The sequence below is a fragment of the Lotus japonicus genome, chromosome 3 (assembly GCF_012489685.1).
Source record: "Lotus japonicus ecotype B-129 chromosome 3, LjGifu_v1.2".
Taxonomy (NCBI): domain Eukaryota; kingdom Viridiplantae; phylum Streptophyta; class Magnoliopsida; order Fabales; family Fabaceae; genus Lotus; species Lotus japonicus.
Window position 1 is genome coordinate 72,468,263 of NC_080043.1, and position 15,946 is coordinate 72,484,208.

General features: G+C 38.8%; 2 protein-coding genes across 3 annotated transcripts; both read right to left on the reverse strand.

Annotated features, from left to right (window-relative positions):
• Positions 1-1,757: 1,757 nt before the first annotated feature.
• LOC130745710 (heat shock 70 kDa protein 4-like) lies at positions 1,758-4,182 on the reverse strand. Its single transcript, XM_057598075.1, has one exon. The coding sequence runs from the start codon at positions 3,987-3,989 to the stop codon at positions 2,022-2,024; it is 1,968 nt and encodes a 655-aa protein (XP_057454058.1). The 5' UTR covers positions 3,990-4,182; the 3' UTR covers positions 1,758-2,021.
• A 4,405-nt stretch (positions 4,183-8,587) lies between these two features.
• On the reverse strand, positions 8,588-14,499 carry LOC130745711 (shikimate O-hydroxycinnamoyltransferase-like). 2 transcript variants are annotated; one of them, XM_057598076.1, is made up of 3 exons: positions 14,339-14,499; positions 13,710-14,143; positions 8,588-9,703 (listed from the first exon to the last, which is right to left on the reverse strand). In XM_057598076.1, exons 2-3 carry the CDS (start codon positions 14,115-14,117, stop codon positions 8,828-8,830), a joined length of 1,284 nt encoding a protein of 427 aa, XP_057454059.1. In that variant the 5' UTR covers positions 14,118-14,143; positions 14,339-14,499; the 3' UTR covers positions 8,588-8,827. The 2 variants fall into 2 exon arrangements, with proteins under 2 accessions (XP_057454059.1, XP_057454060.1); XM_057598077.1 differs by having other exon boundaries at positions 13,710-14,126; positions 14,339-14,494.
• Positions 14,500-15,946: the final 1,447 nt, after the last annotated feature.

Sequence of the window (15,946 nt, forward strand, 5' to 3'; positions counted from 1 at the left end):
CAACATTTATGTGGGAACATTACAGGCATATCCTTGTGCTCTCAAAGGAGACAGTAGTTTCACTGTAGTTGATTCTTGATCGCATTCATATCAGTAATCTTCCTATAAACTTTCTTGTCAGCAGTTTGCTGCATGATTGGATGCAACCGTGTTAAAGAAATCATCTCCTCTCCTAAGGCTAAAATACAAGTTAGACCAAAATTGATAGCTAACTTCCCAAGAATCACATATAAGGAGTTATCAGATGCTACAGGAGGATTTGACATTCAGAGAATAGTTGCATCAGCTAGATTTGGACATGTCTTCAGGGGAGTTCTTCTAAATGGGACACCAATATCAGTCTAAGTGCTGCATATGCAATCTGGGAATTTCACCAATAGCTCCTTTAACAGAGAATTTCAAGTTTTGAAGACGATGAGGCGCAGAAATCTTATAAGAATTACCACAGCATGCAGTTTACCTGACTTCTAGGCTCTGGTTCTACCATACATGGCCAATGGGAGTTTGGAGAACCTCCTTTATCCTCCTTCTGGATTACCAGACTTGAGTATCATCTAGAGGGTGAATATTTTCAGTGACATAGGCACATAGCTGAAGGGATGGCCTACTTGCATCATCACTCCCCAGTCAGAGACAAACACTGTGATCTAAAACCAGGCAACGTACTTCCCAATGATAACATGACAGCTCTAGTTTCTGATTTCTGGATCACAAGGTGTGGTCGTTGCTAGCATGGTGAACTCTTCTGCTAATTTGTTGCGTGGATCCATTGGATACATTGCACCAGGTAATGCGTGCAGTCTATGAGACATATTAACATATAACATGAATACATTGTAATTTAGGCTAAATTTGTCACAATATCAAACCAACTACACAAAGTTTGTTACACAACATTCATTCCAGTAAGATAAAACTCCTATTTATCTTGCTGTTTGCTATAAATATTTATGAAGCTTTCTCAATAACTTTTTCTCATACAAATATGGATTTGGGTCCAATACATAAACAAAAGGATATGTGTACAGCTTTGGCATTCTAGTACGTGAGATGGTGACTAGGAAAAGATAAACAGATGACATGTTTGTTGGAGGACTAAGTCTGCACAAGTGGGTAAAGAGTCACTATAATGGAAGCTTAGGGAAAGTGTTAGACCTTGGTTTGGTGATGGCCTTAGGAGATCAAATCTCAGGAGGTGAAGAAGATTTGGGAACTTGCAATTGGGGCGTTAACTTAGCTGGGGATCCTGTGCACACAGGAGTCACCTTCTACAAGACCTACCATGTTTGATGCAGCATATGACTTGGATCGTCTCAAGAGATACCTTATTGAGAAAACAACTAGAACTTTTGCCTCATCTCTTGGAATTACATCTTCTACTGTTGGTTATTATTGACTGTTTTCTGTTCTTTTAGCAAATAATTCAAAAGTGCCCACCAATTTTCATGGATGAGTTTGATTTTGAAATTATATGATCACATGTAAAGAGAATTATATGATCACTGTAGATTGTGACCATTAAAGAAAAGGAGAACATGACAACACTTCTTCATGTAAGTCTCTATCAAACGGTTACATCAAATCATTAAAGTAATCCACTAAAGCACACAGGTAGCATTACTACTTTCCTAAGAAATGAGGATTATAGCAAAGCATTTTAAACTTATAGTCCAACCAATTAGAGTTTCTGTTAAGTCACTAATTGTTTGGTAAATTACTTGGAGAAGCAGAATACAGCACAAGACCCTGACGAACAATTTCCAAAATGAAAATAAAAGGTCAATTAACATAAAATATACTATCAATTTTGTTTACAACTGAGATGATCATTTCTCCATAATCACTCTGAAATCATACAATTCAAACTCACCTAGAAAACATTACTAATTGACCTGCCAAAACCACTCAAGTAAAAGAAAACTGTAGAAGGCATTACATAAACAAGAACATGCTTATCAAAAAAAAAAAAAAAAACATAAACAAGAACATGTTTAGAGGACAAAATACTGACGATTCCCATTTTAGTCAACTTCTTCAATCTTAGGCCCAGCACCAGTGCCACCAGTAGACGATTTTCCATAGCCACCATTAGGAATGTCACCTGCACCACCCATAGGCACATCTCCACCAGCACCTTGATACATCTTGGCAATAATTGGGTTGCACAATCCCTCCAACTCTTTCAATTTGTCCTCAAATTCCTCCACTTCTGCCAGCTGATTCCTGTCAAGCCACTCAATTGCCTCATCAACAGCCTTCTCAATCTTCTGCTTATCTCCAGCATCCAATTTCCCTGCAAATTTCTCATCTTTCACTGTATTCCTCATGTTATAAGCATAGTTTTCCAAAGCGTTCTTGGCATCAACCTTCTTCTTCACCTCCTCATCCTCTGCCTTGTACCTCTCTGCTTCCTGCACCATCCTCTCAATCTCCTCCTTGCTCAGCCTCCCCTTGTCATTGGTGATGGTGATCTTGTTCTTCACCCCTGCAGTCTTATCCTCAGCAGAAACATTCAGAATACCGTTCGCATCAATGTCGAAGCAGACATTGATTTGAGGAACTCCTCTTGGCGCTGGAGGGATGCCAGCAAGCTCAAATTTCCCTAAAAGGTTGTTGTCTTTGGTTCTTGCTCTCTCACCTTCATACACCTGAATCAAAACTCCAGGTTGATTATCTGAGTAAGTAGAAAAAATCTGTTCTTTCTTGGTGGGTATTGTTGTGTTTCTTGGAATCAGCACTGTCATCACACCACCAGCAGTTTCAATTCCAAGGCTGAGAGGGGTAACATCAAGAAGAAGCAAGTCCTGAACTTTCTGATTCCCTTCACCTGTCAGAATAGCAGCTTGCACTGCAGCTCCATATGCAACAGCCTCATCAGGGTTGATACTCTTGCAAAGCTCTTTCCCATTGAAGAAATCCTGAAGCAATTGCTGCACTTTTGGAATCCTAGTTGATCCACCAACAAGAACCACATCATGAACATTGCTCTTATCAATCTTGGAGTCTCTCAAACATTTCTCAACAGGCTCCATGCATTTCCTGAACAAGTCCATGTTCAACTCCTCAAACCTCGCTCTTGTAATAGTTGAATAGAAATCAATCCCTTCAAAAAGAGAATCAATCTCAATGGTTGTCTGAGTAGTCGAAGATAGAGTCCTCTTGGCTCTCTCACAAGCAGTCCTCAATCTTCTCAAAGCTCTAGCATTGGTACTGATATCCTTCTTGTGCTTCCTCTTGAACTCTGCAACGAAGTGACTCACAAGCCTGTTGTCAAAATCTTCACCTCCCAAATGGGTGTCCCCTGCAGTAGCCTTCACTTCGAAAATCCCTTCCTCAATGGTGAGGAGAGAAACATCAAACGTGCCACCACCGAGGTCGAAGATGAGCACATTCTTCTCGCCGCTGCTCGAAGCCTTCTTGTCCAAACCATAAGCGATTGCAGCAGCAGTTGGCTCATTGATAATCCGCAGCACGTTGAGTCCAGCAATGGCGCCGGCGTCTTTCGTGGCTTGCCTCTGCGAATCATTGAAGTAAGCAGGGACAGTAACCACCGCGTTCTTGACACTCTGCCCCAAGAAAGCCTCTGCGATTTCCCTCATTTTTGTCAGCACCATTGAAGAAATCTCTTCAGCTGAAAACTGCTTCTGTTCGCCTTTGTAGTTGACGGCGATCATGGGTTTTTCGCCGGCGCCGGGAACCACCTTGAAAGGCCAGTGTTTCATGTCGCTTTGCACAGATGGGTCGGAGAATCTGCGGCCGATGAGGCGTTTGGCGTCGAAGACAGTGTTCTGCGGGTTCATGGCGACTTGGTTCTTGGCTGCGTCTCCGATGAGACGCTCTGTGTCGGTGAATGCGACGTAGGAAGGGGTGGTTCTGTTGCCTTGGTCGTTGGCTATGATCTCGACGCGGTCGTTTTGCCATACGCCGACGCAGCTGTAGGTGGTGCCGAGGTCAATGCCGATAGCTTTTCCTTCTGCCTTGGAAGCCATGGATGGATGCTACCTTGTTCTCAGGTAATGGAGACAGAGTAGAGATATTGAGTTAAATGTGAATGTGAATGTGAATGTTTGTTGAATGGGAATGTTAATGTGAATGAATGATCACGTTGCAATGCATGGGAATGGTGAGAGGGTGAGATATAAAGGGAGGAAGGAAGCATGGAGAAAAATCGAGAAGAGAGTAGAAGTGGAAGGAGAAGGAGGGTGGTTTAGCTTTAAGGATTTGAAACATCACCAGACAGTTTGAACCAACTAGAGAGTTCTGGTCTTGTGGTGAAGACATGGGTTTGACTTGCTTTTTCCAGATTCTTCTTTTCATTTTCCTAACTCTTTCCTAATAGCATCTCCAATATTAGGAACTTATTTTGGGACTTAACTCAATTTTCGTAGGTCTAAATTGCCACATAGGATTTAAAACACTCATAAGGTCTTTATGCACATTTCACTCTAGTGGTTGAGATCTTATTTTACTTTTGACTGGACCTACGGTACCCAATATATTTATATTATTTATTTCTCTCCCTAATTTTCACTTTGATTATAGTATTGAAGGAGAGAAAAAAAATATTATTTTATTTAAGATCTCACATTTAAGAGTACCTGAGCTAAGGCACGGATCTTAGCTTTTGCTAAGATCTCATGCCATGTAGGATAGCTCCAATGGTGGGATCTAATAAGATCCGGATCTTATTTTAAGGTCTCAAAATAAGGTTTCCATTGGAGATGCTCTAAGAAAGGGAAAAAGGGAAAAAAAAGTTAAGAATTAATTAAGTTTTTCACATTTTTATTAAGAAAAGAGTTTAATTTCTCTTCAGAGTGTCATGGTAGGATAGCTCAAGGGGCAGTAGCTGGGGGGACATGAGTTGGATAGATAGAGGTCCAGTGATCGATTCCAGACGAATATAATTTATCTTTCTGATGTACCAAAAAATAATTCTCTTAAGAGTACTTGTTTAAAAAAAAATGAAATACCAACAAGGTGTAACACGACTGGTAGATAGTTGTGCTCTTTAACCATCTAGTCCAGGGTTCGATTCCTGGGCAGTCTTTGGAAACCAAATTAGGTCTTCTATATAGTCATTTATTTATTTATTAAATTGTTATCACTTATCAGTAAGTATTTTTCCACGAGGTACTTTTATAAAAATGTATAATTAAAAAATACATTTTATAGATTTGAGTTCAATAATAGAAATCTCAATGATATTAAAAATTCCTTTCAAAAAATGATAAAATTCTTCATTGAAAAACATTAAAAATTGTTTTTAAGATCATGAAAAGTAGTTTAATTAGTAAATAATTTATTAAATTTAATGTTGATTGGAATTTTATTGTTTAAATATTTTTTCCCTACATAATTTCTTAAATATGTTTTTGATCCCGATCCTAAAAAAATTCATCTTCTTTCATTCTTGACAAAGTTTGATTGATTTAAAATGGTTATGTGACATTATAATACTTATTTAACGTTTTTTATTTATGCAGATGACAATCCCAGTCAGATATAAAAGCCAATGCGTGAATATTACAACATTTTTAGTCCTTCCAATTTCTCTACAATCATTTTTGGTCCTCTCAAACCAATACTAGTAACTGTCTTCAAGAGAGGAAGAGGCCACATCAACTCCTCAGGCCACTACTAGTAATTGTCTTTAAGATAATGGAGATGATTGCTACGGCATATTTGATTGAAGTTTTAGAGCAAGAGAATCTAAGAGTCAAGACAAAGAAGATCATGCTTCATACCAATAATGTGTTTTAGTAAAAAAGTAGATGTTAAACTTGTCAGTTCATAATTGTAAGATAATCATGGTTTCATAAACTCTAATTAGTTTTTCTCATTAAGTAACTTTAGTTTAGTAACTATAGTTACTTTAAAGTTAACCTCGGTTACTTTAAGTGAACTATAATTAATTTTAAGCCGACCTGTGTGTGATTGAGGTAGGCATTCGGAAAATCTTAAAGATATTTGAAGCCTAGCCTTGTTTCTACTTTAAAAACTTTTGTGTATGCTTTGTAAATATTACTTCCTTTTCTTCTAAATTTATTTTCACCCATCTATGTATTAATTTTATGTTTTGGCATTATCATAAAGTTATTTTGCATTCTACAAGATGATCAATAGGGCCAAGTTTGGTATATATCAAACATCTCAGGGATGTGGTCCTGATCCACATTCTGGATCAGTTATCTCCAAATTTCCACATTCTGGCAATTCTTAGCATGTCACTCTTCTACTTTTTTTTAAATGCCAAAAAATATGCATATAAGATATATAAGCCATATACAAAGGAGGTGTACCTACAAAGGACCTTAGAAGCAAAGCTCAGGTATGCACAAGTTGCAAACCAGAAAAATTGCACTAACTAACAATGACAAGAATCACCAACACGTTTCACCTAACAGCCATAGTAAACCACTTCAAACTTCAACTCTGTTTGCTGTTCCAATCCCAACTATCCCTCAAACTCTTACAGCATTTCATCCAATTAAATACATTAGCAACGGACCTCCAGCATCCCAGCTTTGGGCCCCGTAATAGTACTTCTTATTTGTGAGCATGTGCCCAAGTCAGAATGCTTTCTTTTCATCTGCTTCTAATGACAAAAATGGCTCAACAAACGTCCCTAACTTTTTTTTTTCTTTTTTAACATTTAGCCTCGTTTTAGAATTGCCAAATTTTCATACAATAATGTTCTGCACGCCTTCTTTTTTCCCATATTTGACACCTCTTCACTTTTTTCTTAAATGACATGTTCAGGCCACTTATTCCATCTCTAGAAATACATTTTTCCAACATTTCTTGGAATTTGGCTTTTCCAACTCTCTAAGAAGATGAAGCTAATAACATTTGTTGCATTGTTCCTACTCATTTCAAGCACTCAAGCCACACCAACCTCAGATTTCAATACAAATTTCACTTCAGAAGGCATGAGGAGCCTAATCCAGAGCAGGGGGCAAGCACAGGAACTTCTTGGTACACGTTCTTCTTCTGCTTCTCAAACAAGCACAAACTCAATGTTTTATATGCATCCCTTCTTCACTTTAACTATACTGAAATCCAGGGAATTTATATGGAAGTGGAAGCATAGATCACTCAACAAGGTTCAATGACAAAGTTGAGGAAAGTGAAAATGAACACAAACATGGATTGTCAGTTGCTACAAAGAAAGCACAAGGTGGAAGGGCAGGAGGCGGAAGGGGAGGACATGCAGGAGTTACTGGCGGTGCAGGTGTTAACCGCCGGCCACGGAGCTCTCGAAATTCTGCACCATCATTATTATCTGGGCCTCATTGTTGGGTATCCACGTTTATATTATATGCAAGCTTGGCTTTAATCATCTTTATGTTCCACTGAATCTGATGCATGTAGTGTTTGGCCTGTCTCTTTTTTTACTTTTAAAGCTACTACTTAGCTAGGCCAATGTGTAATTTGGGCGATGTTAAGAACATCTTTGCTTTTTAATTAGTTTGTGTCCTCCTTCTGCATACTCATAATGTCATTTGAAAATGTATGGTGAATATATGTTTGAATATTTGCCTGTTAGTGAGGAAAAACTGAAACATGGTCTTAATAATTTTTTGATATGCAATAACCTCATAAAGAAAGAAAAGGGTCCAGTCAAGGGTGATTAGATGCAAATATGAAAAAGGTTGAACTTGTGAGCTTGAAATTCCAGTGTGAGCCTTTGGTTACTTCTGACAAAAGGGAAGCAGATTCTATATGCTGGTTGTTTTGATTGAATACTCAGAAACTAGACAAGCATCTGATGCAGAGAAAAGTAGAAGCTCCAAATGCCCCACCCTGCTGCTCTTCCACGCAATCATGTGACTCCATGTGGAAATCGATCCTCCACCATCCATAGAAATTGCTGTCTTCTCATGCTTCTCATTCCCACTCTCTTGTCTTGTCCTTTAAACCCACTTCAACTCTAAAAGAATCCATCAACCATCACCAAAAGATAGAGTTGTTTCATGTACTCAAGCCATCTCAAACTTGGGTTTACATAAAAAATTCAGTTCAGAGCAGAGAGATCTAAACTAATCAGATATCAATCAATATGCACTACCAGCATCCTTTTGGTAGGAGTTCTTTATCTTTTTAAAGAAGCTCATCCCCAAGTTTTCCAGGTTTGGATCCTCTCATGTGTAAAAAAATTTGAGAGTGTCAAGTTTCATCATCTCACCATTAACTTTTGTGTAGGTAATAAATGAAAAATAAAATAAAATAAAATTAATGGTGAGATGATGAAACTTGACACTCTCAAGTTTTTTTACACATGAGAGGATCCAAACCCCAAGTTTCCTGAAATTGTGGACATGCCACATTTTTGCTTTTACTGAGTTGCTCATTCTGTTCTACTCTAGAAAACTAGGGATTCATACAGAAGGCAATCAATGCACTATGCTCAACCTATCAAACATCCCAGAGATGTGGTCCTGATTCACATTCTGGACCTGTTACCTTCCAAATTTCCTCCAATGACAATGGATGGAAATGTAGCAATTCCCGTGTGATCAAACTCAATGTAGATGTATACAGATAAACCACACCTCACAATTATGGCATAGTATTATGGACTAAAATCTTAATCAAGCCTTGTCTCCAAACTGTAATTTCAAATTGACTGTTTTCAAAAGTTCATTTATGTTTACAGATTATAACTATATAATAAACGGATATGAGTCACATTAACATTTGCACACCCATCACAGAAAGTATCCAAAGAAAACGCCACCTTAGAAACATCATGGTGTTCCCAGCAGCAGCCAGGCCAGCCATGATTCAAAACGGGCAAGCAAGCATCTCAGTCACTTTCCTCCCTTCCTCAAATGTCATAGAGCAAATCCTTAAACACCTTCATATGCTCAGGCTGCAGAGCTATCGCGACGGATAAGCTCCCATCACCTGTTGAGCTTGGAATGATGAAAGACAGCCCCTCGTACGCAATCCCACCAGGTCCCATGAATATAGGCCTTCCCCAACCAAAGTCAGCATCATGAATTGGAAGCCTAGCCCAGCTAGTGATACCGAGATTCGGACACCTGAAAGTATGTGCTCCGCGAACCAGCGCTTTAAGATCAGGCTGCAGCTCTAGATAGTCTAGGGCAGATCTCAGATACTCGTTATTCATCCGCGACAAGGCATTGTGGATTCTGCTCGCAGCGTACCATGTTGGTTTTGACATGAGATCACCAGCCACAGCTGAAGGCGTGGTGGTGAAGATCACATTGCCAAAGTAACCAGGTGGGGGAGGAGGTTGCAGCCTAGCCCTTCCATCAGTTGCAATGTACAATTTGGTTTCTTGATCCTCCGGAAGCGCTCTCGCCTTGCACACGGATCGCCACACGTGACCAGCTAGCATCTCATAGGAGCTGTAGTTGATTGTGTTGCCTTCTTCTCTGGACTTGGCTTTCAGTGTGTTGAGCTGGTCGCGGGTCAGCTTGAAGATAGAGACCTCTGAACTATCTGAGCCAGGTTTTGCCATGGATGGTGGGGGTTTGTACTCAATGTGCTCAAAAGCCGGCCGAGGCGGGTCTCGGGCTCGGAGGAGTGTCCGGTCGATAAAGGGTGGGATGGAAACATCCAGGCCGCGAGCTACATCTGACCATGTGTTGATGAAGTGGAGACCTGAAGCTCCATCAGCTACATGATGCTGCATACCAACACCTAAGGAGACACCTCCACATTTGAAATGTGTTACCTGCAAATAGTCCAGTCAGAAAATTAGTTGATAGGTAATTGTAGAAATGGTAAAAATGTTCAAGTTAACTTTCATTGATGTGATCCTAACACTATACAAAAGAGTTGCATCTGTAGCATTTAGCAATCACCATAAATGATTATATGAGAAACTAACAGCTAACAAACTATGCTAACTATCTAGGAGACTAGGAACAGAATGATAACTAATTAACTGCCTAACAAGCAGTGTAGCAACTAACAAACAGAAATAGTATATAGTATAGCTAACAGTTACCATGTACTGAATTTGATTCTAAGAAGCAAAGATAGCATTTTTTTTTCACTTCAACAACTGCAATTTAATATGAAAACTTAGGGTACATGTCAATAGGAAGCCAAGTTGTTTCATAAGAAAGAGTTTGTGTTATTTAACATTTATTAAATTCAATTATGAATACTCAAATTTAATATATAGGGGTGGATTATTTTAAACACATGTTTATCCAAAACTTAATTACCCATTTATTAGTTTATATGTTGTGATGGAGTAGCAAGTAGCACGATTGCAAGAAAGAATGAAGGGTTAAATATGTTTATGGTCCCTGTGTATTGAGGACAGTTTGAGTTTGGCCCCTAATTTTTTCAAAGTAAAGTAACCATCTCTCCGATTACACTTTTCGTAACAAACCACCCTTAACTCCGCCAGTCCTTGCCAAATACCATCACCTGAGGGGACGTGGCATTGCCACGTATTAAATGAGGTTGACCTGGAATTTATTTTCACCTTATTATTATTTACAAATCTTCATCTGCATATCTTCTTCATCAAAAACCCACTCTTCAACATCAATCTTCAGGTGCATAAAGGATCATTCATCAAACCCAGAAAAATTAGCAAAAAATGATATCTTTGGATTTGGTTCCACCATCTTCCTTTGTCACTTTCAGCAGACCCATTCACCAATTTTCCATTCAATCGATGACCCTCTCTTTCAGAGTCTTCTCCACACCAGCAGCCACACCCCTAAAATCTCGCTTCATCTTCTCCTTCAGCACATGCCCCTCCAGCCCCTACGACGTCGTTTCACTCCACAATCCTTCCCCTGTTTCTGATCACTTGCGCGCAGCGGTTTCCCCAGTCTGAGCTGTTCGTTCGGGTCCTCCATTCAGTCTGAACCCGACCCAGATCTGCTCTCTGGTTCTTCCGTTGGGCCGAGAGGCAACCCGGTTTCAGGGGGTCTGAATCGGCGTTCGCCGCCATCCTCGGCATGCTCGCCAGAAACGGTTGGATGAGGTCCGCGTATTGGGTCATGGAGAAGAATATGGTTGGGTGAAAATGGAGGGCGTTGTCATGGATGTTTTGGTTAGTGGTGATGCTTCTTCTGCTTCTTCATCTTCGCCTAAGGGATCGGTTAAGCTTCTTGATTTGCTGCTTATTGTGTTCCACGAATTGGGATGTTTTGTTGCTGTTTGTGTTCCACGAATCGGGGGTTGTGATTTGATGAGGAAACCCTAGATCTAGTTTTGAGGATTGATTTTAAGGCTTTTGGTGAATTAAATGGAAGAAGGGGTTTGATGATGAATTATTCTATTTTCTGGATTTTATATTTTTAATGCTGGAGAAGATGATGAATATGAAAATGAAGAACATAGATGAAGAGGAACCCAGGAACTATTAATTTGCATTTTATTTGTTAAAATAGGTATGTAATTAGGAAGTTAATTAGAGTGTCTTAATTTTATTTTTAATTTAATAAAAAATGAAAACCTTAAAAAAACGTCATTTTTAATTTTTACTAAAAATAAATTTCAGGTCAACCTCATTTAATACGTGGCAATGCCACGTCCCCTCAGGTGATGGTATTTGGCAAGGACTGGCGGAGTTAAGGGTGGTTTGTTACGAAAAGTGTAATCGGAGGGATGGTTACTTTACTTTGAAAAAATTAGGGGCCAAACTCAAACTGTCCTCAATACACAGGGACCATAAACATATTTAACCCAAGAATGAAAGATGCAGACCCCTAACCCTAACCTAAAGTTTGTATTAGCAGTTGGCCACCCTCAATTATTAGATGTGTATGTCTTCTACCAACTATGACCAAATACTTAAAAACATGAGTCTAACTTGAATGATTAGTAGTTGAACTTTTTTAAACACGTGCTTAATATTCTAATGAACAAATATATAATTGATTAATTACAATAATAATACGTGCAAATTATTAAGTTGAATTCCAATTTTAAAACAGAGTAAACTCATGAGCAATGTAGAATGCGCTGTGTACTTCTTCATCACATCATCAGGAATGGGCATATAGTGCCATTTTTTCAAATCTATCAATTGAGGAGTTTGGAAATACGCTTGTCGACAGAGTGGGCAACGCGTTTCCAAACGCATACAGAGAAATTATTCTATTTTGTGCACTCATTGTAGTTGACCAAAAAAGGCAGAGTCCACTCATTTGTTATTGGTATGGACCATGTTGCTGGTTCGGTTTGGGTGTGAAAAAAATATATTGAAAGAAAAAAATGAAAAATAAAAAAAAAGTGTGATTAGTGCCATTAAAGTTTCTAGAAGGTGGGCCCGTAGGAGGCCATCAAAGTTGGGCTTAGTGGTAAGAACATTATTAGTGCCACCTGCTGCAAACTTCTTTCCTTCACATATTTTGTTGTACTTGATAAAAAAAATACTTTCTTTTTGAAATTTTTTGGTACAAAGCATCAAAGAAAGGAAAAGAAAAAGAACAAAGCAGAGAAATTTCCTCTATATTTTCCTCTGTATGATACTTACAAAATAAATTTTCTCATTTTTTTTATTGTAGAAAGAGAAGTTAAACCAACAAGGTGCGGCAAACAAGTTAAGTCTCTAAGTGAATGTGAGCGAAGTTTGAATCCAAAAAAATATATTTATAGGAAGGAATATATTGTTTTCCGAACGGCTAATGACATCAATTAAAAAAAACAAAAAGAAAGAGAAGTTACTGCTACAAAATAAATGTGAGGAATAAGAATATGAGAGGTTAAGATCAATCGACTCTAATTAATTAACCCAAATAATAAAATTCATTGTTTTATTTTTTGCGCATAATGAAATCCTTTGTTTTTATTTTTTAGGTACATCAGAAAGATAAATTGCACAATTCATGAATTGATCTCTGGACCTCTTTCACCCAACTCATATACCTCTTAACTCTTACCCCTTGAGCATCATTTGGGATCAAATCACTTTGTTTAGTATAAAAAATGAAAACTATTATATTAACATCACCACCTAACATTTGTTTTAAGAAAATAAAAACAAAAGAAATTTAATGATTTATTTTATAAAAAAATATCACAAGTACTTTATTTTCAATCAAAACTTTGTAGTTTTGCAATTATTAATTTTAATCCGGCCGAAAGCAATGAATAGAGCTGAGCACTACAATCAATGTCAATTGACTCAATTCCCGTCCTTATGACATCTTAATTAATTTAAAATTGCTCCATCTTCAATGGAAAAAGAAAGTAACCACTAAAAATTGTTCAAATAAAACAGCTAACTATTATCGTTACCTAAGCTAACTATTATCGGAAAACTTCTCAAAATATTATTAACCACCTAAGAATATAGTAATTTTAATTACTCTCTCCATTTTAAAATAATTATTGAGAAATAAAAGAAACACACATTAAATTATACATTTAATAGTGTTAATTTTTTAAAACATGTTATTTATTTTCATATTTTACAATTTAAAGTGTATTTTATCGCTTCTAATTTATTTTTCTCATATGAACATTAGATGAAAAATCATAGATTAACTCTCCATTTAATTTTAAATAAAGGCACTACGAAATATAAAAAAATTACATCAACTATTGAATGAAGTAATCAGCTTAGATAGTCATTATCAACATTAAGAACACATGTATCAAAAAAAAAACATTCAAGAACGAATAAAATAATTATAGCAATATTTGTTCAAAAAACCATTATAGCAATATTCCAAAAGTAAAACTATAGCAATAAAATTGGAACGTACCTGCAACACTAAAAGAGGATAGCTTTCGATTCCGCGTGAATAATCCACGCCAGGGATGAGCTGCCGCTGCTGTAGCGTCGGCGCAAAGTCACCGAAATCATCAATGACAGCGCCGGTGTCCGCCTCCACGAAGAGCACTCCCTGGCCGTCACAGTCAATCTCAACACGCCCGTCGTCATCACGGCGGAGCCGCCCAGCCATCGGGTAGAAAGGCACGAGCACCTTGCTGAGCGCCTCCTTGAGCACCTTGGCGTCGAAGAAGTTCGACGCACCATTGGCCCTGTAGAAATACACGCTCGGCGTGTGGAAATTCGGCACCACCAGGTCGACGTTGGAGTTCCACACCGTCCGCTGCGGCACCTCCTCCGCCGGCCGCACCATGGTGGATTCTCTCACGGTAATAATCATCTCTGATCTCTGTTTAACCGGTCCCACTATTTACCATTAAAAACAACATTTAATAAACGTTTCATTTAATTGAATTTGGTGTTGTCTATTTGTATCTATCTGAATTTAATCTATAATTTTCGATCACTTTAATGTATAAAACTGTCATCTATCTGAATGATGAATATTGGTATGAGAATTGAAAGGATTTGAGATGAGAATGAGAAAGAAACATTGATTACCTGGTGGAAGAGGAGAGAAAATTTGATGAGAGAAAGTTAGGGATGAAGTTTTTGTGTGAGGTGTGATGTTTGGTTGTGTTGGGGTGGTTTGGGATTTGGTGAGGTGTGTTGAGAACCTGAGGTGTTTGATGAAAGTCCTACCTTTTTAAGTAAGAAAGGGGTTGGGTTGGGGTCACTCACCAACTCCCGCCAACCCTCTCCACCAATCCTAACCTGCCACTTCAGTAGGAGTGCCTAAATTTTACTTGTGGTCATCACAAGTGGACGGGTTCATGAGATCTTTCATGGGAAAGTTGGTAAGATTGGGACCTGTCCTTTCAATTATTCGATTAAGTTTATATGTCATATACCAATAATAAAACTATGCTTATCAAAAAAAAAAAAAACCAATAATAAAACTATAAAACTAAACATAATTTAAGCACTGCTATTTCAGGGAATTTGATTCTCTCCGACAGCTCCCAACAAGTTTAAACAATGCAGGAGTAGTATTGAAACTTGAAGGGGACTTCTTCCCTACCGAGGCATTAAATTAAACTAGTTATTGTGGTTCAGGTTGACGCAACGCCGACTCAAAATGAGGTTGAAAGAAAAAACCATGTAAACTTTGAGTTGGATTATTGAATGCTAATTTATGTCGGTGAACTGATTCTTATTATTAGTTGTTGGCCACCTGGAAATTCGTTGGTCAACATAGCTTCCGCTTGCTGACAAGTATCGGCGGCTCATGTGCGACGTTAAATTTTTTGGTAAGCCTTGCGTCAAATCGGGCTGACGCAATGTTATCAGTATATTGTCTTTGCACGGGCCCTCGAGGCTTAGCTTAAGCTCTGTCCGACCCTAACTTGTCAGGTTGCGACTCATTTTACGACACACAGTTTTGTGTCGGTCGGGCCGACACTAAATACCATAAATTTATCCCATCATGCTTCCTTATAAGTCGGCATCTCCAATACTACTTCTAATTCATCTCTTCTTACTCGTCGCGCTGCTCCCTTTCGTGATTATCGTCTTCTTCTGCATTGTTGTCACCCTCCTCCTCCGCCTCTCTCCCTTGTCTACCAATTATCCTTGTCACCCTCCTCCGCCGCTATGAATCACCCTTATCCCTCCTTTCCACCATTGTCACATTCCCTCCAGCGAAGCTATGCGTTCCACTCTCGTTTGTCCTCCTCCACCACCCTCCCCTTCCCCCTCGATCGCCATACCCAACTTCCTCAACCTCTCCCTCTCTCCTTCTATACATATTTTGTTGCCGCCCTGCCGTCATGTCTACCACAACCTCGACCATCGTTGCATCTACCACTTAAGTTGTTGTCTGGCTGCTGCCACAACCTATGTTGTCGTGGTCTTTGTTGTTGTTGTTTGTCTTCGGTCCCTTCCATTGCTATCGCATTCAATTGTGTCTGGTCATTGCCATAATATCTACCCACGCTACCATTGCCTTGACCTCCACCGCTGCCATTTAAGTTCCATAACCGTTGTTTTCGTTGTGATGGCGTTGTTGTCTTGCCTCTCTATAACATCAACAACATGCTCAATAGATCTGAGCATGACCGCTGGCTGAAAGGTGAGGCTCAACAAGCTCAGACATTGCAGAGGCATGTT